General features: G+C 42.0%; 1 protein-coding gene across 4 annotated transcripts in view; it reads left to right on the top strand.

Moving 5' to 3' along the window:
• Positions 1-24,574, top strand: part of LOC148012563 (kinesin-like protein FLA10) — a 108,943-nt gene that overhangs the window by 24,592 nt on the left and 59,777 nt on the right. For all 4 annotated transcript variants that reach the window (XR_015689074.1, XM_087669324.1, XM_087669325.1 and 1 more), the window contains exons 2-7: positions 8,191-8,410; positions 8,499-8,746; positions 8,938-9,087; positions 9,172-9,533; positions 9,630-9,819; positions 17,344-17,457. Coding sequence is in view for 3 of the 4 variants with exons in the window: in XM_087669324.1 (XP_087525450.1) it covers positions 8,191-8,410; positions 8,499-8,746; positions 8,938-9,087; positions 9,172-9,533; positions 9,630-9,819; positions 17,344-17,457 (1,284 nt within the window). In the remaining variant the exon portion in view is untranslated. The remainder of the gene's footprint in view (positions 1-8,190; positions 8,411-8,498; positions 8,747-8,937; positions 9,088-9,171; positions 9,534-9,629; positions 9,820-17,343; positions 17,458-24,574) is intronic.

Genomic DNA, 24,574 nt, shown 5'->3' on the forward strand with positions numbered 1-24,574 from the left:
TGAGGCCAATAAATAGGCCAGCCAAAAATACCCAGAAATAGCAGGTCGGCGGACTGGTCATCAAAACTGGCTGACCAGCAGTCCGCTGACCTGCAATCTGCCCTTGCTTGACATGTGGCAGTTACCACATGGCACTCCTGCACCAATCATTGTTTGGTGTACTTGTTGTACCTTCTGCCTGTCCAGGGAATGTCCAGCTCTAACAAGAACTTTGCGGAGCAAACTATGAGACCCACTCCTCGTTTCTCAATGGATTTGGCTAAGAAGAATGAAGTGGTGATGTGGTGTTCGAAGATGTCTTGCCCTCTTGTTGTTTCTGTTTCTTGCGAAGGGCTTTTAGATCAAAGGTCTAGGTTTTTCCAAAGAGGTCCTAGCTCTGATACTATGTAAAGAAATGCCCTAATACCAAAAATACAAATACAATCGTATGACAAAGCACAAATTGATATAGAACACAGGTAAGGTTAGGGTAACTTAGACACAATAAACACTGTGAATAATCTAGAATGAATGAATCTGAATAATGCAATGCTCATGTAGCAAACACACTATGCAAGTGAGATACGGAAGGCTTCTTACCAAAGAGAGCCTTGTATGGAGTCATGTCCGGTAATATAGAAGTTGGGGATTGGTTGTGGAGGTGGACCGTAGTGGCCACCGCCTCACCCCAAAGGTAATGAGGAAGACCCCTATTTTGTGACATCGATCGGGCCATCTCTAGCATGTTCCGATTCACACAATCCACCACACCATTCTTCGATTGTGTGTTTAGATGGGAATACTCCACCCGAATATTGTGAGCCCTACAAAATAGAGAAAAGAGGTTAGAAGTAAACTTGCCACCATGATCTGCTCGTATGCCACGGACTTTGGAAGTAGTTTGTGTCTCCGCAAAAACCTTCCACTTGCAAAATTAGGAGTATATCTTGCACTTGTGCTCCAAAAAATAAGGCTATACATAACGATTGAAGTCGTCCACTATATCACAATATCAAATACATAGATTTCCCAAGGGAGGCTGTGTCCATAGGTCCGCAAAGGTCAGTGTGTACCAACTCTAGCGGTATGGTAGCCCTCCTAGTGGTAATGTGTGGATGTGATTGCCTATGCTGCTTGCCCCTCAAACAACTAGGGCAGCTAGGGCACAAAGTGTGCATAAGAGGGAAATTTGGAAGTCCCTCCGCCATCTTCTTCCGAGAAGCGTGTTGAATAGGAGCAATGTTCAAATGACCATAATGAGCATAACAAAGCAGTCCAAGGTCGTGGGAAGACGTCGCGACTAACTTTAGGTGACAACTTACACATGGGTACTTACAACTTACCTATGCAAGCACTGGACAATCTTTTGGACAGTGGATACTTGATATCCAAAAGATTTCAGTCTTGACCAAAGCGGCCCTCTTCTAGCATAGAGTGTTGGCAAAAGAGATTCCTGTTTGGTCACTATAATTGATGATTTCTTGTAAGAATGCTGCATGCTGGTCTTCATCCAATGTCTTTGGGAGGTACGCATCTCTATTGGCTGCCAACTCTTAATCCATGAAAAGGGGTGGAGCTTTATAAGCATGATGCAAAAGGGCAATCAATTTGTGGATGGGTCTTCTCATCCACTTCCATCTTTTCTTCACTAAGTAAAGGATGTCATCATGCCTTGGTGTGGTATCCAATATGTCAATACTACATTAAAAAAGACATTTAATTTAGTCATTTGAATTTAAAAATTGAAACTCTTTACTTTAAACTTAATTAACTTATGAAAAAACAAGCGTAGTTTCCTTGGGTTCTCTGCATCTAGTACTTTGCCTTAATCTCCTCAAAGGCCTCCGTCATGAAGTGTAGGAGAAGCCTCAAGGTAATGCCCTCCATGTCAGTCATGTGTAGAACCCTATATAAGGGGGTAATAGCAATGACTAGCACTCGTACATCATTCCAAAATGCCTCTCTCAAGCAAAGCCTGTGAATGGCTTTCCCCTCGTCTATGCTTGAGAGTAGCTCCTCCTATAGCTATACCTTGAACTCCTCCGAGACCATGGCTAGCTGAATTTTGTTTTGCACATCATATAGTTGCTTGAAAAGCAACCACATGGTGGCAAAATGGGTCTTGGAGGACTTCTTTAACTCTACATCACTGTAGGCACACTAGGTAGCCAAGACCTTTGTCTTCTTGGTGATGAAATCTACTATGAGACAAGCGCCCCCAACAATCTTCCTCACCCATTCCAATGACCGTATGTCTTTCATGAGGAGATCAACGAAGGGTCTTTGAGTAGAGAGATTTGTTGATTGCTAACATATGATGGGAGTTTGATCGAGTAGAGAGGTTTGTCGATTGCTAACATATGATGGGAGTTTGATAGTATATGTATTTCAAGTTTTCTTCTACCTTCAGACACGTTGCCTTTAGGTGGGAGGCTGTTGGGAATAAAGGGCCATCATGCCTTTTATATGTGCATGGGTGTGAATACACCCTTAGCACTTGTACTTTTATATATCTATCTCAAAAACCTAAAAGAGGTAAACTCTATTGTACACACACATCATACATCTCTCTCACTCTACTAGTCTCTACTGCTGCTCACTTTTTTCTCTCTATTTTCCATTGTCATCGTTGGCCATTGCATCTCCACTGCGTATTACTCACTTCATCTGAGTCGTTCATCATGCTCCAAGACAAGCAATGAAAGCTCCTCCCATAAGAGTGTCTCGTAGATCCTTGATGTTATAAGGTTGGTGTAGAAGACATCGAATTGAGGAGGTGGCAGCTAAGTCAAAAAGATTATAGCCATGTCTTTAGAGAATATCATCCGAACAAGAGAGGCAAGCTCACCTCTCATGTCCTCCATCTTAGTGATGTGTTCCTTCATGGAAGAGGAGTCATCAATATTGAGCATATCCATAACTTCTTCTCAAGGGAAATCTTGTGGGAAAACGTTTTGTGCTGATACAGAGATGCAAGCTTCCTCCATACTTCTACCACAGTCTTCAACCTACGAACATGCACAATGATAGAATCTTGTAAACTCATAAAGAGAAAGGATCTGGCTCTAGAGTTGACCCAATCCCACAAGGTTGCACGTTCCATAGAAGTCCCATCAACTGGATCCTTGTTAGGACGGGGGATAGGGTCAGAAACTAGCTCCCAAAGATCGAAGGTGTTGAGTATGCACTCCACCTTACACAACCATAATGAATAGTTTGAACCATCTAGTTTGTCTTCTTTGGGTAAGGAACTTAGAATAGGCATTTGCTATCATGAGGATGTGAGATTTCGAGATGCTTTAATCTTGCTAATAACATTTAATTAAGCTATTAATCAATTTTGCAAGGTTGTTTAGCACATGTGATGTACATGGTAGTTATTTCGTGGTAATAGGCCAAGGATCGGAGGATGTAGTGGGTGTCAAAGGCAAAAGTTGTGATAAGTTATGCCAGCTGGGCTTTGGGGGTCAGTTGGTGTCAATTTTAACCTTGGGAAAGTTATTTGGCCAACAAGTGTCAGTGGTGACACTAGGGACTAGCATTAATTAATTAATTAATGCCAGTCTAAGGGTCAACATAGGTTGGGGACCACTCTAGATTGCAAATGGCCTAGCCAATTTAATTATGGATGGGTACGTTTAATTTTGGACAGGGTGAGAAGGGCTGAAATTAAATTTTAGGATTATTTATTTCTTAAAATTAATTAAATGGCTGATTAATTCTGAAAAATGGATTTAGAAGGCTGCCACGTGGCAAAAATGCCCATGCAAACTGAGACAACGTTTTTGGGGGGACTAGTTCTCAGTCATTTAGTGAGTTTACAACTTGGGAGAGGAAGAGAGAGAGCTACCGGTCCATTTTTTGATCAAAGAATAGCAATTTGATGGTGAAGATGGCCATTTGGGGGCCTCAGCAGGCAAGGAATAGCAAGAAGACACCTTCCAAGGGACAACAGGGAGTCACCTTCCAAGGGTTGGCAACAACATTGTTGATCAGTTGATAGCAATTTGGAGGTGCCTGGCAATAGGTGATTGCATTAAATGTAGGTTGGAGTAAGTAGAAGTAAAATTTAGGATTTTCTCGTGAAGAAAATCAGATTTTTCTCTCATCTTGGCTTTCTTTCACCTTCGCCAACCCATTCTCAAGAGATCTCTGTTGTAAACCCTAAATTTCTGCAGAAATTAGGGTGGATGGAGGTGCCTAGCAATAGGTGACTACATTAAATGCAGACTGGAGCAGACTGTAGGTAGAATTTAGGGTTTTCTCGTGAAGAATGTCAGATTTCTCTCTCATCTTGGCTTTCTCTCACCTTTTTCAACCCATTCTCAAGAGATCTCAGCATTTCTTAGCCATTTTGAGCAGATCTCAGCCAAATTTGGTGGACAACAAAGAGATCTCTGTTGTAAACTCTAAATTTCTGTAAAAATTAGGGTGGGGCCAACCGGATGTCTATTGTCCAAGATTATTAAGGTAATTTGTGCATTTCAATTTATGTTTATTTGTTGATTTTTGTAATTAAATGCTTAATCAGGGAATTACCACCCTTTTCAAGAAGGAAGGTTAGTCTCATCTGCACTAAGGGTATCAAGGACGGCATCGTCACCTTGGATGGAGCCTTCTATGATAGATGAATAGAAGGGGAACATGTGCAAATAGGAAACTCCTCCCGCCGACAATAGTTGCGATAACCGCGTCTCTGCTCAGAAGAGTGTATAGAAAGAACCTCCTCCTCTGAGTCATCAAAGCCTATAAAGTGGTAAGATATCTTCGATCTTGAAATCACTCGAAAAACTGTGTTTTGATGGAAATAGCATGGAAGACAAGAAGCAATTGGCTATAGTGAATGTAGATGTGCCACCTACACACAGTATGCTATCCGCTCAAAAGAGTGTCTGGAAAGAACCTCCTCCTCTAAGTCATTAGAGCCTATAAATATCTTTGTTCTTGCAATTACCTAGAAAACTGTGTTTTGATGGAAACAACATAGAAGACAGGAAGCAATCAGCTACAGACAGGAAGCAATCAGCTACAGTGGATGTAGATTTGTAGCTTGCACACAATATGCTGTCAGCTACCACTAGGGTGTTGCCACCTATAGAAAGTGGACAATGAATTTCAAAAGCTATCACCTAGTCAATAAATGCTGCAGCCTAGTAGTGGATGCTGACAATTGGATAATAAATGTTGTTGTCTTGGCCAAAAAGTTGACGACTGGCTATAGATGATGTCGCCTTTGCAAAAATCTTCTAGATGTCACTGTGTTGCAGCAAACACAAGGTGTAGGGCCTGTGTTTTGGGACTAGGAAGCTCCTCTGCAAAAGATCTCCAAGTTATATATAGCCACAAAATGCCAAAACTGGCTGATTGCTCTTTTAAGGGGCCATAATTGCTAGCAGAGGGCATAACATGCAGTCCGACTGAAATAAATGCAGCTGTCTATTGACATGACACCCCACACGTGGTAAAACTGGCAGACATAGACACTTGTAGTCTAGAACCAAGACAACCCTAGGAAATGCATACTAATATTTGCAGAAACCAAGAAAATGTACCTAAAACTACCAGAGCTCCTATGTCTCTATTAGACTCTGATAGAAGCTCACAACTACGAGATGATAGATTGGCATGACTAAAATAGGTAGGCTAATAGAGACAACAAATGTAGCCTCAGAATAGGCTAGGAGGCTAAAACACAACATTTTGGAGAGTGGATGTCAGCTGGCAGCAGCAACAAGGAGTGGAAATTGTGCGGTGGAGGTTTGAAACAGATGCTAGGAGGGTGAAGACAACGTCGGGCATCTTCGGCTGAGATGTCCTGTGCAAACGGGGTGTGGGGGACGAAGCTCTAGGACTTGAAACCTGCAAAAACGAGATTGGTCTAAGTTGGAGGGAAGACTATCTATTTATAGAAAGTTTGGGGCCTCCCAAATTAGGGTTTACATATGGGACATTGAAACTCTCTTGAACCACTCCAGTTTAAAAGAAATGGTTTAAATTCATAATGAAATTGAGTTTTGGGCTGTTTAATGAAAGCTAATGATAGTTTAGCTCAAGATCAGCTGCTGCCCTGCTCATAAGACCTGGTGGACTGCTGCATTTACATTAGAATAGGCCATCCTACTACTGTTTGTTGCTTGGAGGTCTTCTACAGAGCTGTTGTAAGGTGCCCATCTGGCTTCCTTCATTGCTGCCTATTGTGATTAGTCATACAGGCTGCATGTTGACTTTTACAACACTTTTCAGCATCTGCCTGATCTGTTTTTGCATCCATAGCAGGTCGTTTTTGAGTTTTTTAAAACTTTTCATTTGCATCAAAAGCAAGTCATTTTTGAGTTTTCAACATTTTTCTAGATCATCCTGTACTCTAATTGATAGTTATTGCACTTGGACCCATCTTTGGTGGAGGATACACTTTGACTTCTCCCTCAGCTCGGTCCTTGTTGAAAGCCATTGGCTGTTGGATTGCTCTGCCTTTGACATTGTATACATTCACTCATTTACATTCTCATCATATTTGACTTTTTTTTTCCTATTTTTGTGTTTTTTGCATTGTATGTTTTTGTCTGAGTTATTGTGTTTTAGTTGTGTTCATACATTGTGTGTTTTTGTTTGAGTTATTGTGTTTCAGTTGTGTTCATACATTGTATGTTTTCTTAGTGCAATCCCTATCATATCTAGTGGGTGTGAAGTGAGTGGTAAAACAGCATTGTATGGCTCGAGTATCTAAGGTCTTGCGAATGTTTTGCTATAGCAACAACGTTGTAACATCTTTTATCTTCTATGCAATATGAGTTTTGTCTAAGCTCGAGTATTATTCAGAGGTTGTCAACTTGTCACCCTTGACATAGAAGTTGAAACTTGTCTTTTGTTAAGAGTCTTTTTGCATGACACTTTTCGAAATAGAATATGGTCTTGGGATTAGAATCTTACACTTATAGCCTTGTAATTGCTTTTTAGTTCAGGGTATTCAGACTTTCTATCTTTAATTTGCATGTTTTTATGCATGTGTAATGTATATTATTAGTAAAGTCAATTCTCTATGTAACTTTTAAAGAAGGTATGACAAACATATTTTATTCCTAAACTTTTTTTATATGTTCCATATCGTACATAATCATGAACTGAACTTATTGTACAGATCATACATGACTACCTTGATTAGGAAAGGAGAGAGCATACTGCTTTGTGCTAACCTTGCATGCTCAGAGCTACTACAAGATGTTGATAGGGCTAGGAAGTACACTTAGCAAAGGAAAGGCCTAAAGGGTTCTCACACCAAGGAGATGAGCCTTAGGAGTTGCATTTGTAAAGGTAACTCTGAAATGAACGAATAGGAATGCTGTAAATGAAGGAAAGAGTTTACAAGTTGCTCAAAAGGCAGAGCTGTCCAATGCAATGACTGTTGTGGGAGTGGGCTGAGGGAGTAGTCAGAGAGTGACATCCACTGGATGTAACCACTTGTCGGAGTTGAAACAATGCTGGAAATGGAAGGGCAGCAGGCTGGAAACAAAAAATGCAGCAGTTTGGAGGGTTGGAACTGGTAAACACAGCAATATACTGCCTCAAGTTGAAGGCAGCTGATCATTTGTAGCAATTTGGAGTGGGGCAAAACCTGGAAGTGGAAGATCTGATGCCCAGAGTGGTAGCATACAAAATCATCCGCTCTCTTCCTGTTTGGGTCTTCTTTAATGTATGGGTGTGCTTACATGATTGGAGACAATGCTATCTTGCTTGGATGTCGTACTGTTGATTGAGTAGTATTGGCTACTTCAGGCGACAAGGGTGAAATAAATTAAGAGTGCTGGCTCTTCAGCTACATAGTTTATAATTGTACATGCAGTCTCCTTGTGGCTTTTCCTGATCTATACCCTTCAAATAATGCTGTCAAAGAAACATTGACAATTTTCTCAAAGCATGCTGATAGCTTATGATGATGCTTCCTATTATGTGTAGTTGTTTCTGTTCACCACTCAAAACTGTACTTTTCTATTCTGAATTCTGACTTTCCAATGTGATTTGCACATGGATATGGGATAGCATTTAACTGGTTTTTAACAGTGTCAAATAACAAAAATAAGTCCTTCATGATTATATGCTAGAGTGTCAAAAAGAGTTATAACAACCCTTCTTTATATGTTTGCTTGAAGCTGCACCCCTTGCACAGAGTAGAATTTTAAGACAATAAGCAAAATTAAAGATCCATGTCAGCAGGTGCATAATGCTGGGGGGCGATTTGCCTTGGATTATACTTGGAAGTCATTCACATTTGACAGAGTATATGACGAAAAATCAACCCAAATGCAGATATACAAAGATGTGGCATACCCGGTTGTCCATAGTGTCATGTGTGGTTACAATGGTACCGTGCTTGCATATGGGCAAACTGCATCAGGAAAGACCTACACAATGGAGGGACTTGACCAGTCTCCGGGTATACTTATACTGAATATGTGGGCTAAGCCTTGCATGCAGCACTCGAGTCCTCTGTTTGTATTCACACTTTGGATTTCTTTTTACAGATTTGTGGGGCATTATCCCGAATGCATTTGAACACATTTTTCATCATATACAGCAGAGTCAAAGCTCAGACCATTTTTTGGTGCGGACATCTTACCTTGAAATCTACAATGAAGAAATACGTGACTTGCTTTCACCATCCACAAACAAAAAGCTGGAGCTCAAAGAGAGTACGGAGTCTGGAGTGTATGTGAAGAATCTCACTTCCTTGACTGTGAACAGCTTTGCTGACATCAGTCATCTTCTGATGGTTCTAATTATTCCTTTCACTCTGTTTGAAGATACCTTTTCATTAAGAAAAATCCGATTCATCTTTTTTTTGAAAACAAGTATATCTATGGTTGAAATAACAATTTATATAGTTTTTAGGCTACATTTTTGCCAATAATTAGCATAATTCAAAGTCACCAGCTATATGGATAATTGTTGTCTTTTTTTCAGATAGGTAAAAGTAACAGGGCAGTTGGAGCCACCGTCATGAATCAGGACTCTTCACGTTCCCATTCCATATTTACTATAATAGTTGAAACCAGCTCATGTGAGCCAAATGACAATGGAAAAACCCATATACGTGTTGGAAAATTGAATCTGGTGAATGGCTATTCCAGCTAGATAGGTCACTTTCCTAGGTTTTAGATTCCATAAGAGTTTTAACATAAGAGTCAATAACAACAGGTGGACCTGGCTGGAAGTGAAAGATTGAGCAAGACAGGAGCAACTGGTGAGAGATTCAAGGAGATGACCAAAATAAACTGGTCACTATCAGCCCTTGGTAATGTTATATCTGCACTGGTTGATGGAAAGAGCTCCCACATTCCATATCGAGACTCAAAGCTAACACGTCTGCTTCAGGACTCCCTCGGTGGAAATACTAGAACGGTGATGGTGGCTAACATAGGACCAGCAGATTATAATTATGAGGAGTCCATCAGCACATTACGATATGCTAATCGTGCAAAAAATATAAGGAATAAGCCTCATATTAATGAGGACCCAAAAGATGCTATAATACTGGAATTTCAGTCAGAAATTCAGAGGTAATAGTCAAAATCTCTACAAGTTGTGATACTAGGAAGATCTGAGCAAAGTATAAACTGGGAAGTTCTGAGAAAAGTATACTTTTGGGAATGCAGGCTTAAGTCCCAGATTGAAGCAAGTCACCCAGAGCTGGACGCAATGAAAAGGATCCATTCATTAGAGCAGGAGAAACAAATGGTCAGCGAGCAACTACAACAGTACAAAGAAAAAGTCCTTCAAGTGACATCCAGTCAGCACCTAAGTGAGCAAGCTGTTGCCTGCTTAAAGGCTGATCTAGAATGCAAGGCAAACTTCCAATTTCTATTATACAACCTCTAGGTTTAAAGGTTAGCGTAGGTATCTATGCACTCACAGCTTGACAATATATGAGCTTACTTAAATATAATCTTTTTTGATGAGCTAAACATTTCCTGTCCTAGAAAGTGCATGTTAGCCATGGAGGTCCCAGGTGAATTGTTTGTAGGCCATTTAAAATGAGTTATTGCAGGAATGTAGCATTGTGCTTATGCATCCTCTCTGAAAATTGATGTGTCTTGTGATCCAGCACATAAATATGGTGTCCCATATCACACATGGCTGTTGCCATCAACCATATCCAGTTCATAGATGCAGGTTTTTCACACCACTGCCACTCCAAATGGCGGTTTTCACTAGCCTCATCCTTGATAGGACCATTCCATTTGATCAAATCTAAGGCCAAGCCACAATAAAGCTAAGCAGCATCATTGAAATGACATGAAGAAAAACTTCCCTACCAGTAGCATCCCAAATGTAGCTTAAAATGCTCTTAGAGGGCAGATAATGTAGACCCACTCCCAAGTTTCATAATGCTATGCTTGTATGCTTGCAATACTCTCAATCCTTACAAATTAGGTTGTACGTGTTCAATAGTCTGACATAATTACCTTGGATCGATGCAGGATATTCTTTAAAAGCTTTCATCATCTTGATTGCTCTGCAATCCTCAAAAATCGACTCTCTATTTTAGATAACATGGTCAAAACATCCATGAACTTTGCAGAAAGAGGTTTATTCTGGCATGTAGTATATTTGTAGGGTCATTTCTAACCAATTTTAATCAAAGTTTTGGAGTATGGGTAGTGGTTAAATAAAACAACTTAATATTAACAAGCTCATGTAGATTGGCTTGAGCATAAGGCAGAAGCATGTCCCTAGGAGGCGGGTGAAGAGATTGACATTCCTTGGTCAGACCATAAGTTCCTCCCTTGTGATAAAGGGAGAACAAAATGAGGTGGAGCACCCACGGCCACACTTTCCTTGAGGATCACAAGGTAGAATAAAATAAGGTTCATCCAAAGCTCAAAATTTGCAAAAGGATCAAATATATAAAGGACAAAAGTTCAAGAGACAACAAACCTCGCAAAAGTGAAGGCCTAAGGGCATTGCTCCTTGCTTATCATAGTACTCATTTGTTTCTACAGTACTCCTACTATGTACATATTTACTTAATAGAGAAAAACATAAGTGAAGTGAGAACCCTCCAACTTCTATGAGCACAAGTTTGTGATGCTTCCAAACACACATTGCACACTGCCACCAAAGTATTCCAGCTTAACAACACTATGTCAAGTAAAGGGTGTGGATATACACTAGGGTTTGTAGAGAAAACACAGTGTTTGAACATGGCTAACACACAATGAACTCAAACAAGAATGCAAAAGAAAGGAAGGGACTTTAAGGAGTGGAGACTGCTCAACAGTCATTGTCTCTCATGGAGACAGGTTGAGGAAGTCTTGTCCTCTAAGAATGGAACTTGACTGCAGCAAACCACAAATGATGGAGTGAAAACTGATGTGGAGAATTGAAGATAGCAGGACAGCAAGCTGGATGTCCAAACACAACAGTCATTAGGGCTGGAACAACTAAATGCAGCAGCGTACAGCATGGCAATTGTCCTTGCGGAGTGTGAAGAAGTTGATGACCAAAATGCAGCCACCTAGAGAGGATTTGTATGCAGGCAACTGCTGCAGATGATAAGATGGTACTGGACAGCACCCTGAAACCAAAAACGGAGCCTCTAGATGATGTTAAATGACTAGCCACAATTGTTGGGGATGAAGGAGGTGGCTGAAATCCAAAACACAGCAGTGTATGGTCCTCTTGAGGGCAAGATGGCAGGATGGGCAGCAAGTGTGGCACCACTGGCAGCTGGGGTGGCAGCCACTAGATGGATGGGTGGAACCTCCAGCAGGCTGGCAGCAGCACTAGCAATAGGGGTAGGGCCTCCAAATGATGAGGAATGATGATGGAGAGCATTGACATAGTGTTGATGTGAGAATGAATGAATAGGGTTAAGGACAAGACGGCAGGATGGGCAGCAAGTGTGGCACCACTGGCAGCTGGGGCCACTAGATGGATGGGTGGAACCTCCAGCAGGCTGGCAGCAGCACTAACAATAGGGGTAGGGCCTCCAAAGGACGAGGAATGATGATGGAGAGCGTTGACATAGTGTTGATGTGAGAATGAATGAATAGGGATAAGGATGGATGCCACCAACATGCCCTTGGGGAGTTTTGGAGATTTGTCCTTTTTTCAAAATAAAATGCCTTTTTAAGGAATAAATAGTTTGGGGCTTGTTTTGCTGAGCTAAGGTAGGATTAGTGTTAATGCAGCCCCTCTTAGGTCCAAAAAAGGTGCCTAATTGCAATGCAAAGGTAGATGCAATAGTGAAGGACCAAGGTATGTTGATGTTTAAGACAAAGAAGACAAGTTGAAACTTGAATGTACCATGTGGAAAGCAACCCCCCTAAGAACATGGGTACTGATGCTGAAGGCAAAGGAGAAGCTGATGTTGGCTCATGGTATCGGGAACCTGATGAAAATCAGTCCTAGAGTAGCCTGATGAAGAAGGAAGACTTCACACTTCTCAGGTGGTAGAGCTAGGAGGATCGACCGACTTGGGTAATCGAAATGTGTACGTACTTGGTCTCAAGTGAAGGCTTGTTGTTGAGCCATTAATATTAGGGTTTTCACGCAATCATAATAATTGCGCATTAAAATTTAATTTAGTCTCCTTAAAACAGCCCTGAAAAGCAACTAATGCAAAATTACCAAAAAGAAATGGCTTACTTTTGAAAGTAGGACAAACACCCTCAATCCTCTATAATTTGGAGTCTTGTGTTAGTGCATCCTTAATCCTTGATTCCGACCAGCTACTTTTAGTACTATTGTCTGCCACTATTGCCCACATCCCTACTTGTGACATCTCAGTTTGTGGAGTCTACATGAGTGGTGCCACAACCTTTTTCTCTGCATGTGAGTGACATGTTTTTGCATGCTTCCATAGGTCAGCGGACATCATCAATATGACTTTCCAGTGCTGATTCTTCTCTTGATGCTTACAAGACCTCAGTTATTGTATTTGATTTATTCATGTATTTGCATTGTCATCCATTTGCATCTTAATGATCATGCTTGTAAAAGGATGCTTGGGCAGGTGAACAATCAGCCTGTAGGGGCACTGCTCAAGTCATACCATTGCATTGTATATTGCATTCTATTTGAGCGTAATGCTTTGCATTACCCCTTTCATCACCCATGCATTAGCAGTGTGAATGTAAAATAGAGCACTTTAGATGGGGGGCGGGGGGGGGGGGGGGGGGGCGGGGAACCTATGCGGGTAGGCACCCATCCAAGGATGAAAACTCCTTACACTATGTAAGCATGCCTTCTTTATTTCATCAAAAGAGTGGTCAACTTGGATTCACCACGTTCACAGCACATAATCATTTTTATAGTCTACTGTGGGTAACATCTATGGCAGCTATTAGCTCAGCTATACCTCTTGATCCTAGCCTTGCCTTACATTGATTCTAGAGGGTGCTAAATCTCCTCTTATTGTTACTAATAGCCATTTTAAAAGCAATGTGAGACCCATTAAATTGGGCTGATTGAAAGAAGATAACCATCACCCTCATAGTTTTGGTATGTTCTTGGGCAGCTTACGTGCACACATTGGTGGAATACTGTAGCTGATTTGGGGTGGCACCTTTCAACTATGAAAAAAGGGTGGAGAAGTGGCTTATGCACCATCTTGGGCATAGTTTTGGCCTGAGAGGGGTTGTTGAACCACTAATATTAGGGTTTGGACTCAATCATAATTACTTATGCATTAACCTCTGATTTAGTCTCCTTAAAGCATCCCCAATAAGCAATCAATGATAAATTACCAAAAATGAATGGGCTATCTTTGACAGTAGGACAAATGCACACCCAATCCTCTATTAACAGGAATCTTGTGCTAGTGCCTCCTTAATCTTGGATTCTGGCTAGCTACCCTCAGCACTCTTGCCTTCCAGTGCTGCCCACACTTCTATACGGAGGACATACTCATTTTGTGGAGTCTACCCAAGTGATACCATAGCCTTCTTCAAGGTCTCTACACGCAGGTGACCTGTTTCTGAGTTCTGCCACAGCCGGAACGTCATCATCATCATTTCACCTTGCTGCACACAACCTTTTTCCATATAGGTGTCTTGTTTTTTATCGTCATTCTGCCACGCGCACGCCCCCCCAAGTTGCTGCCGAGATGTTCAAGGCCATTTAGCATCTTGTGTCCACCAGAAAACCCTGCATTTTTGCTGTCCACAGGCCACCCAACATGCTATGTTGCTCCTACAACAATTATCTAAATCAGCACCTTCTATGTTTGCAGCTGCTGGCCTGTTCCAATCTACTACTGCCACATTCTGCCTTTTAGCAGTCTGCCCTGCTTATCGTCTAACCCCTGGAGACACATGGACTGCTGGTCATCTTTTCTCCACAGCCAGATCCACAATTTGATGATTAAGAGTTGCCTACGCTTCTGCCATTTTTATCAAACATCATTAGACATCATTGGATTGTTGATGCTGCGTTTCCGGATCTGTATTGAGTATGACCATTGACACTCTCCAACACTTTCTTCAAACACTTTTGCCCTGGTCCTAGAGGGATAGATGTTGGAGGGCCCTTGATTGTATCATCTTAATTCTTATTCATACATTATTGTTCACCAATGGATAGATTGTGTTTTGTTTGTTGTCGTACACTTCACATTTTCTATGTTCACTTTTTTTAAAGCTTCTATTCTAACAAAATGTTAAAGGCATGCCTGAAACTCAACCTAGGGAGAGGACTCCAAATGCAAATCAAGAATTTGAAGGCACAACTACCAAGGTAGCAGTTCATGATGACATGAAAATGAATAACTTGGTGAAGTGGTAATTGATGTCAAATGATAAAGCACCTTAGTTTGAAGAGCAATGAGGAAAGTCAACTACCATGGGAAGTGAACTGATGCACGAAACTTGGTCTCGGGATTCTTGAAAATCAGTCTCAAAAGAGAAGACACTACCTCATGTCCATGTTGATCAAGGATGCGAAGGCATACTCACCAAGACAAGTACCAAAAACCATACTTTCAGGCAATCAAGATTGGTAGATTCTTGCACTGCTAGTCCTTAATTGAAACAAAAAACCTAGCATGTAAGTGCTAGAAGAGAAACCAGAACTTGCATACTGGATGTTTCATATTGAGATGTTCTTGGTATTTAACCAAAGACAAGAAAGCAGTGTAAGAAAAAGGGTTGTGAAAGGCTTAGCCTATAGGAGCCTAAACACATTGTCAAGATATGCATGGAGGAACAAGGTAGCCCAACATTCACTAGATTTTTTAGGAGATCAAGACTAGAGACTTGTGGAGCAGCTTAAAGGTCAAATTTGCAGTTGCTATTATTAGAGCATGGAGATAATTTCGCCCAACCTTGATCAACTACTTTTGACCATAGTTGAAGAGAAGAATGAGGCAGCCTCTTCTCTTCAATCATTGTTTGAGATCAGAGTTGGACAACACTCTTGAACAGAGGACTTACCTATCCTGGGGGAGTTTCTCTATACAAATTGCTGTCTCAATGGGAGATTAGTTCGCATTTGAGCTACTACAGGAGATTCAAAGGTAGTGACTATAGGGACTTAAGGGAGTTAGAGTTTTGAAAGAGGCCATGACAAAGGGGAGACCTCTTGATTGGAGGATGGATCCAAACACTAACCTTGGTTGATCTCTTCTCCTGAGGGGACATCCTTCCCTCAATCATTCCAATAGTAGAGATAGGACATTTAGTTTTACGGTTGAGGAGGATGGCCACCTCTAGCGATAGGACTTGCACCAAACAGAGTTCATTGGATGCTCCAAATAGAGGATCAAAGTAGTGGCACATTGTGAGATGAAGTGATAAATTGACTCAGGCATAGTCACTTGTCTGCTAGATAGATGACAACATTGGGCTTATGAGAGGAGACCTCTCTAGAGATTTATAGTAGGATCTAGGAGAGTGGGTGTGGAGGGATCCATTCCTAAATAGGCCATGCAACATGGCCTTCTTTGGCTACACTACTAGGATTGGAGGAGGATTCAAATGAGCAATATCAAAGTAGAGCTATCAGCCACCTCCCATTTGCATGGATAGGGCATCTTAGAGCATTTCTTATCCAATTTTTGGACATCCCTCCTCCTATGCCTATTAGCTCCTAGGAGCTTAGTAGTTGGTACTTGGCTTCGATATAGTAGGAACCCAGTAGCATGCACAAGATGTGGTGAAGTAGAGGGGACACAGAGACGCTGCATATGGGACTGTCTTAAGCTAAAAAAGATGCGTTACACATTAACCCTTCATTATCTCATTAGACAACCCCAAAACTCAAGAGGCACTTAGTATGCTCCAGTATCCCATAAGTGAACACATGTACTTTAGTTGGCTGCATCTCTATAAATAGAGAGTGCGCTAGGTCACTTGCATCCTTGCATCCCCAGTCTCTCCAGTCTACTAGCTATTGCCATGACCATTTAAAGGCTGCCCACACCTCTGTCCGGTTCTAGTTAGTGTTGCCATCACTTGACTGTAAAGTGTTGCCATGCTACAGACCTTCAGGATGTATCCATAGTAGAGACTCTTTCGAGGATTTCAATAGAGATCATCCACACTCTCTGCAAGAGATGGGAGAGGTGCAAGGTGGCTCTGAAAGGATGAGGAGAACAGAGGTCTTCCTACGTACCTAGGACTCTAGCACCTTTTTCCATATGGCCCCTCAAAAGTTCTAGCATTATGGTCCCTCAGATTGGTTGTTCACATAGCCGTTGTAATTGTGGTGTACTTAGCTATTCATTACAGAGTTCCTTGTACTCTAAATTTTACCTCGGGAGGATTTTCACCAAGGTGTTATTGATTAAAAAAGATTCTCCCTAAAAAATCAATTCACTTCTTTGCCTTGCCATCTCTGTGAATTGATACTAAATGCGTCTTTTGGCATGCATTCATAGCCTTTTCTTTGTGCGTCATATGCTTTCTCTAATTGAAGTGCCTTTTTTGATTTGACTACACAGCTAAAATGAAATGAATTCAAAGGTCCATCTTTATGATAAGATCAGTATTTCTGAGAAGAGTGCTCACATCAGTCCATAGGAATTACTTTACTATTTAAACAAAAAGGCGAGAGTTCTTGCTGCTGATTTATGCAGTTCGTTACTTCTAATCATCAGAATATCTAGTTTCAGTGCATACACGGTTTTAATGGAAATCATTAATAGGTTAACGCTATGCTCATTGAAAATTTCTGCTCATCTATCATGCATGGTAGCCTTGTCTTTGTGTGTCTTATGCTTGTCTAATTGAACTGGCAATAGAAAGGCAAGTTCAACTGAAATTTTTGTGAAAATTCATCTAAAACTCAAGTTTGTTCTTGCACTTTTTGGGACTTGGGTTTGGACATTCACTATTTGTCTGAATGAAATGCTTGTTTTGGATTACACAGGCCCAAGTGAGGTTGGAATGGTTGAAGGCAGAGAAGGAGAGGAGTGAAGAGGAAAAGGAAAGAATCGTGACCCAACTCTTAACTCAGATCAGGGAAATGGAGCTTCAGAATCAGGTCAGCTTGGTTAGAGAGAAAGTCAGTCCAAGATTTCAAAGAATTGTTCCCTGATTGCATAATGAACCTGTATACCTCAATAGCTGTTTTCTTGTCATGTTTTCTTTACTCAAACCCGTGCTTTTACTGCCCTTTGATGACATTTAGTGGTCATTACAAGTTGATTCCACTTGAGGTATAATATCATATCTGATATGTGAAACTACTTTCCGTTTTAGGAGAATGTAATAACTTTGTTGCTCATCAACAGGTGACAGAGTTTTTTAAGTTATCTTTCCCCTCCTTTTAATCTTGGAGAAAGAGTCAAGTCCAACTTCAAAGGCAAAATCCAACTCACAGCCTGAGCATACACACCCTGCTAGTCCCTCAATGCCCCCTCCTTGTCCTATCTGCCTTCACCAGGTCTGCCCTGTCCTACACAAAATGAGTAGCATCAAGCCATCATCGGTTCTTTTCCCCTCCTAAACTCCACCTTTCCACCTCTTGCTTATGACTGCCTCCCTTCTTCACCTCTCCCTCTTTGGCAGATCCCATTACTGACATTTGATGGGTGGAGCTCGCGTGTGTGACCAGCAGGCTATGGTGGATGGAACTTGGTGACTCAGTTGGTATGCTCATGGAAGTTGGTTCTTCAAAAGGTGCAGTGTCATCTTGTGGAGGATTGCTTAGTGACTAATTCTTTTTGGATGGAACTGTTGGCTGTGACAAAGCTACTCTTGTGAGATGGGAAACAAGAGGACTGTCCTAAATTTAATCATAGGGCACACATGGGTTTATCTTTTGTTCTTGACGCCATTGTGGTGAGTTGTTGTGGATTGATGTCTTTCCGCACTGCTAGGAGGCTTTTTAGATCCCTTGAGGATATTAGGATTCGTGGGACCAGCTTTTGATGGTACTGCAACCTATGGACCCGTCCCTGCCCTTGATTCTGATCGTCCATGGCAGGACTGGGATCTTCCGGGACAGCTTGAACTTGAAAAGGCTTCGGCTAAACAAGTCTGTCACCTTGTGACCACCATTGGCTAGTCACTAAGGCCAATGCTGTTTGGGGCTTGCATAAATCTCAAGTCTGGTGGAAAATGATTGTCATGGAGGGTTGGCTCAATAAGACTCTGTACAAATGTAAGGTCTTCCTTTGGCATGTGATGGTTGGTAAGCTTCCCCTTGCCTCGGCCCTTTCAAAATGCCAAATCTCGAATGGCAATTGTTTTTTTTGTCTCGGGAGTGCAGAATCCTATCACCACAAATTTCTTTCATGTCCTTTTGGCCAAGAAAATTTGGAATTTCTTGTCTGATATTTGGAGGGTTGGGGTCGGCACATTGCTATGCCCTTTCGATTGGGTCTTTGTTAGGCCCAAACACCCCACTCCAGCACAACCATATATGAAGATTTTGTTTTCTTTTCTTTGATTTTGGGATTGTTGGTACAGTTGGGTCACTTGGAATGCTTTTGTTTTTGATTCCGCTTTTGGTGTTCAAAGACATCTCGCTAAGGCTAAAGGGACTCCTACATTAGCAGTTGGATCTGATTTAGCACATTGATCGGCAGAAGAACTTGGTTCCTTGGCATATGGCAATTTTTGTTGCTTCTTTACTGTGACTTTTGTACTCTTTTAGTCATTTGATATAATATAATTGAGAGAGAGAGAGAGAGAGATGGTGGGTCTGCTGCCTTCTGACGCGTTTTCCTGCACGGCGCCCTGCCTGACCTCGTCCCATCGCTTCCTGCTGGGTCTATTCTGCCCACGTCGCGTTGCGCCCCGCTTCTGCCTACCCGTCACTACCCGACGCGTCGCCCCCTGCTGCGTGCTGGACGGGACCTCATAGAACCTATGGGATCTTATGCAGGCATTGGAAACCCAACCTAATCTTGCACTTGTTTCATACGATGCGGTTCGCTCATGGAAGGCTAGGAATGCCTCTACTGTTGTCGAGGTAATGCAAGGTCTATTACCTAAATTTCATTCACAGCCTTAGTATTTTGACTTAGCAACTAAGCGTTGGGCACACTTAACTGACTGCTATGCAGCTCGGAATAGAACCCGTTGCATCAATTTGGATCATGAGCTCCAAAACCTTATTGGCAAGTTCTCTACCATGGGAGCTCCTAGGTCCTTAAACAATTAGGTCACTTTGTTTCTAAACAAGTTGTTGAGGAAATACTTCCATTTTGTGTAGTAGGTGATTTCACACCCCACTATGCCCACGTTCTATGAATTTGAGTGTTAGCTACTGCATTATGCTCAGCTCTTTGTTAGTTTCATAGTTTGATCTCTACAGAGGGGGCTCTTGTTGCTTCTCAGAAGGGGTATTAAGGGAAGGGTAAACAAAATCAAATTCCACTCAAACTCAAAAACAAACTTAGAATCAAAATAAATCTAGTAAGACCCTAGGAAACTCCTAGTCATCTCTTAAACCTGGGTGACTTGGACAGTGGCAAGGCTAGATCCACATTGCCACCGGTCAGCCATCATAATTGACAACTTGACACCTGCAAACTACAAAGTTGAAATTGAGACGGAGTGGTGGGCATTGTCATGAGGACATGTATTTTTGAAACCTTACCTAACATGTGGATTAATTTTTAATCACATGGTTAAGTAAATGTTGCACATGTGAGGTGTAATTGGGGTTAAGAGTAAATTTACAAGCCCGAGACCCGAGAAAATCACGGGATGCCAAAGGCAAAAGTTGTTATAAGTTATGCCGCACAGGTACTTGGTGGTATTTAGTGCCAGTTGTTGGCCTAGGTCATTCATTTGGCCACAAGTGTGTGTTAGTGACACTAGGGAAGTGGCGTTTAATGATACCTAACGCCAATTTGATGGTCAAAGATGACATAGAGACACTCAAGAATGGAAGTTGCCTAGCCAATTTAATTATTGGCTTATCAAATTATTTTTCAAGGCATCGAAATAATTATTAGATTAATTTTCAATATTTAAAGACTAAATATTAATATTTAATTATGGATAATGTTGGAAAAACCATTTGGGAAGGTTGCCACTTATCAAAAATGCCTATGCAAGACTAAAAAACGTCTTTAGACACTGGAGAGAGGCATTTTTAATGTATTCAGCTCGCAAGAGAGAGAGAGGAGATACTGTTGGTTTGATTTGCAGCCATTGGAGGACCTTTTGAGGCAGCCAAGGACAAGAGAAGACCAATCAATAGTAGGTGACAACATCTACTTGCTGTTGAGACATGGCAACAATAGTAAATGATTGATTTTCTTCAGTTCTTTGCATCTACAAGTAGTGGAGACAGGGCAATAGTAGTAAATGATAAATTTTCTTCACTTCTTCGAGAAGAAAGTATGAATTTTCTCTCTCCTCAGTATTCTCTCTCATCTCCCAACCTTTCTGTAGCCTTGCTTCGAAGATTACAGCATTGAGGTCACCAAAGGCGCAAAAATTTCAGATTTCTCTGTTGTAAACTCTAATTTGAGCAAAAATTAGGGTTTATCAACAACCTTGGGAAGTGTGCCGGAAATTGGAAGCTCCAAGACTTGGATTCAATAGGACTGAAGCTGTTTTTAGCCTATTCAAGTGGAGGGACTAGTAAATCATTGAATTTGAGGCATATTACATCTCCATCAAAGTAGGTGAAGGCCAATTGATTGCGCAAATCAAGGGACAAATCAGATTGCAGACTTGCTAGTCATTTTGGACAGCAAGGGGAGTGGAATACCGAAAGGAATTGGGAGAATCCCATTGTACATCAACTTCTTCTTCAATTAAGTTAAATGAATACCGAAAGGTGCGCTAGTTTTGGGGCCAACAAGGTGTCCAATGTCCACCCTATCCGAGGAGGAAGGCTGGTTAGAGGCAGCCTATCTATTTATAGATGATTGGGCCCTCCCAAATTACGGTTTGGCTTATGGGACATAGGTACTCTCTAGGAACACATTTCATTTGATGAAAGTTTCGGTAATTCTATTAATTAAGCATATCACTGTTTTAAGTGGCTAATCAATGTTAATGCAATTTTATCTCAATACCCCTCTCTTAGGCCCAAAATTGAAACTAGAAAGAAAATGTACTAGCCCAAGCCCGAATCTTTTCCTTTTCCCCTAGGTGCCTCACCCCAAAGCAACTAGGACATTATGCACAGGGTGCATGATGTTTGTTGGCACAAATAGTTAAGGGTGGGGTATTCTAGGCATGGGTGTTGTTCCAAAGGGCGGATTGGAAATCTTTAACTAATCATTTGTGAGACTGGTAGTGTGCTATGTGTAAAAATCGAGAGTCAGTGACTTTGTGTACCAATAGGTATGTATAGACTTTGATTTGAAGGAGCCCCCTTCACAAAACTATTGGATCTACTTGACACAGTAGCTAGGGTGGCCAATAAAGACAACCAAGAATTGTCAGAAGTGGTGCAGTAATGAAAGCATAGATAAGCGCTGAAATAAATTGTTGAACACAAGAAGAAGAGAAAGAAAACAAAATAACACTGCAAAAGAAGAGAACTCAGAGATGTGCTTGGGAAATGGAGTCCATATATCAAACACGAGAATGATGTGTACAACAGTGAGCCTTTGGCTCCAAGGCACTAGCACTGGCTCCTCTCTTCAATAGGAAGAACACGTGAAGAATGATGATGATTGAATGGGAGGAGGAGCCACACAATAGGCCCAAAATATGTCAAATATGACAGCTGGTCAGCCAGGATTTAATGTTGGCCGACTAGCATAAAATGCCACAAATGCCATACAAAAATTCACTAAAATAATGCCTAAAATATAGACTAAAATGCCCAGTCTATTTGGCATGCATAGACTCACACGTGAGCTAACAATCCTGCTAAGACCCTCTCTTAGATCACGGGTGATGTGATACAATACAATGAAACAATGATAATGACTCATCACAGTCCATACAACATAGAACCACTAGAGTAGAACCATGGATACCCAACCAGTGGGTGATCAAGCCACCACCAAGGTGCCTCGCAAAGAACTTGATGTCGATGTCGATCGTATCGGCTCTTGAAGATAGAGATGAGTTGTAATAGATCTCTATGTTTGTCAACAATGTCTCATAGTAGCAGACAAGACCAGCTTGTCAAAAATGCCTCTGAACATATGTGACCATGGATTCTCCGCCTTTGGCCAAGACCGCCAAAGTGTCCCCTCATGTAAGCTTGGACTAGCAGCCAATCCCTCTCTCTGTCAAATGATAGCCCATTATGAACCTAGATGTCAATCTCAGCTCCAGGATTTGTACTTGTACGTCCCTCTATGTCAAGTAATAGCCCATTACGAACCTTGATGTCAATCTCACATCCATGATTTGCATCTGCCAAACTTTGGTTGATGTGTTTGGAATGTCTCTCTCTGGAACCTCCACCTATATAGCTATATAGATGAGGCATGACTACCCCATCTCGCCACCCTCTCACACTCTCTCTTTGGCATTGGGGAGTTGTGAGGGAGGACTGCATCACCTGGACTAGAAAACAGTAGAGGAAGGGGCAATCAAGCCCTTCCCTTGGTTTGAAGAATTGGATCCCTTTCACACCTTGGACATCCCTTGGCCGGAGGATCGGAGTTGGAGTTTGAGGAAAAGGATGACTCATCGGAGGAAGCTGTTGAGAAACCCTTCACCCTTCACCCGCAGTTTGCGTTTTATGTTTAGGGTTTGTGTTTAGGGTTTGCAGCCCCAAAAAGGGGCGCTATCCTAGACTGACTATGCCTATTTATAGGCCACTCTCTCATTCATTCACTACAGCTGATTCATTCAGTCCGTCACCTCTTCTCTCCAACCTCTCCACTGCCCTCACACCCCTTTAGGAGGACATTGCGGTTCGTGGTTCGTGGCTGTCTTTATCATCTTCCTTGTGCTACGGCACCCTTGTTCTCTTGTATCACATTCACTCCATGATTCAGGTCTTCATCATTCCATTCATTAGAGTTTCTTCTTTCTTCTCTTCTCTTCTCCATGTTTGCCGAGTCCATCCGTGTTCCTCCCCGCAAACCCTATTGTCTCGCTGGTACGTCATCTTTTGACATGGTATCAGAGCCGGATTTGCTCAAACAGTGGCAAAGATCCTCCATTCCAGAAGGCAAAGACCAGTGGCGGGTTCGACATCCACTTCTCTTCTTCTTTCGCTGCATCAAAATCTCGTTTTTGCAGGTTTCAGGTGTTTTCAGCTTGCTGCCCACACCCCTTCCGCGAAGGACATTGCAGTCTCAGCTGTCCCTTGCTGTTATCTACAGTCTGGCGCCTGTTTCCAGCCTTCCACCCGCAGTTTGCAGCTGTTTACAGTAGAACGACTGTTGCTGATCACTCTCCATTCAGAAAACAATCTCGTTTTTGCAGATTTCAGGTATTTCAGCTTGCTGATCACTCTCCATTCACAAAACAATCTTGTTTTTGCAGATTTCACACCCCAAACGCGGAGGACATCGCGGTCCAAGCTGGCCATTGCTGTCTACAACAGTTTGGCACCTGTTTCCAATCTATCACACACTGTTCGGAGCTGATTTCAGCATATTGACTGTTGGTGCTGTTTTTGCTTGCGTTTTTAGTTTTTCTCTCTCCTGCAGGCTGTCTTGCTTGCGTTTTTAGTCTTTCTCTCACCTGCTACCTGCGTTTTTAGTCTCTCTCTCCTCACTTGCGTTTTTCTACTGGTTGTAACCTCTTACTGCTGGTCACATCCTCCTTCCACCAGCAACTCACTTCCAGCCCTTCCATTGCCCTCCCACCCCTTGAGGCGAACATTGCGGTTCGTGCTTCACATTGCCCTCACACCCCTTGAGGTGGACATTGCGGTTCGTGGTTCATGGAGGTTGACCTCTTCCTTCTTTAGCAAGCCACACCGGTACCATGGCGTCTCTCCCGATAGATTGCCCTTCTATTGGGTGTTCCTACTGCGGCACGACCAGTCATCCCACCGAAGGCTGTCGACTTCAACCTTTGCTCCCCACCCCTCCCGGAGTATATGCATCTTCCACTAGGCACTCCTTGTGCCAGCTCTCCTTTCTGGGCCACAAAGATCGTTCTGCATTGGCTATTAGAGTACTATGCTCAAGGCAATAAGATGCATTCGATGCGCACTAAGTCCTTTCCAGCACATGGAAGATCGATTGGTGCTATGACCTCCTGGAGATTGT

Source organism: Lygodium microphyllum, chromosome 27 (genome assembly GCF_053477565.2).
Source record: "Lygodium microphyllum isolate KBCC chromosome 27, Lygodium_microphyllum_v1.1.10, whole genome shotgun sequence".
In the NCBI taxonomy this organism is placed as follows: Eukaryota; Viridiplantae; Streptophyta; class Polypodiopsida; order Schizaeales; family Lygodiaceae; genus Lygodium; species Lygodium microphyllum.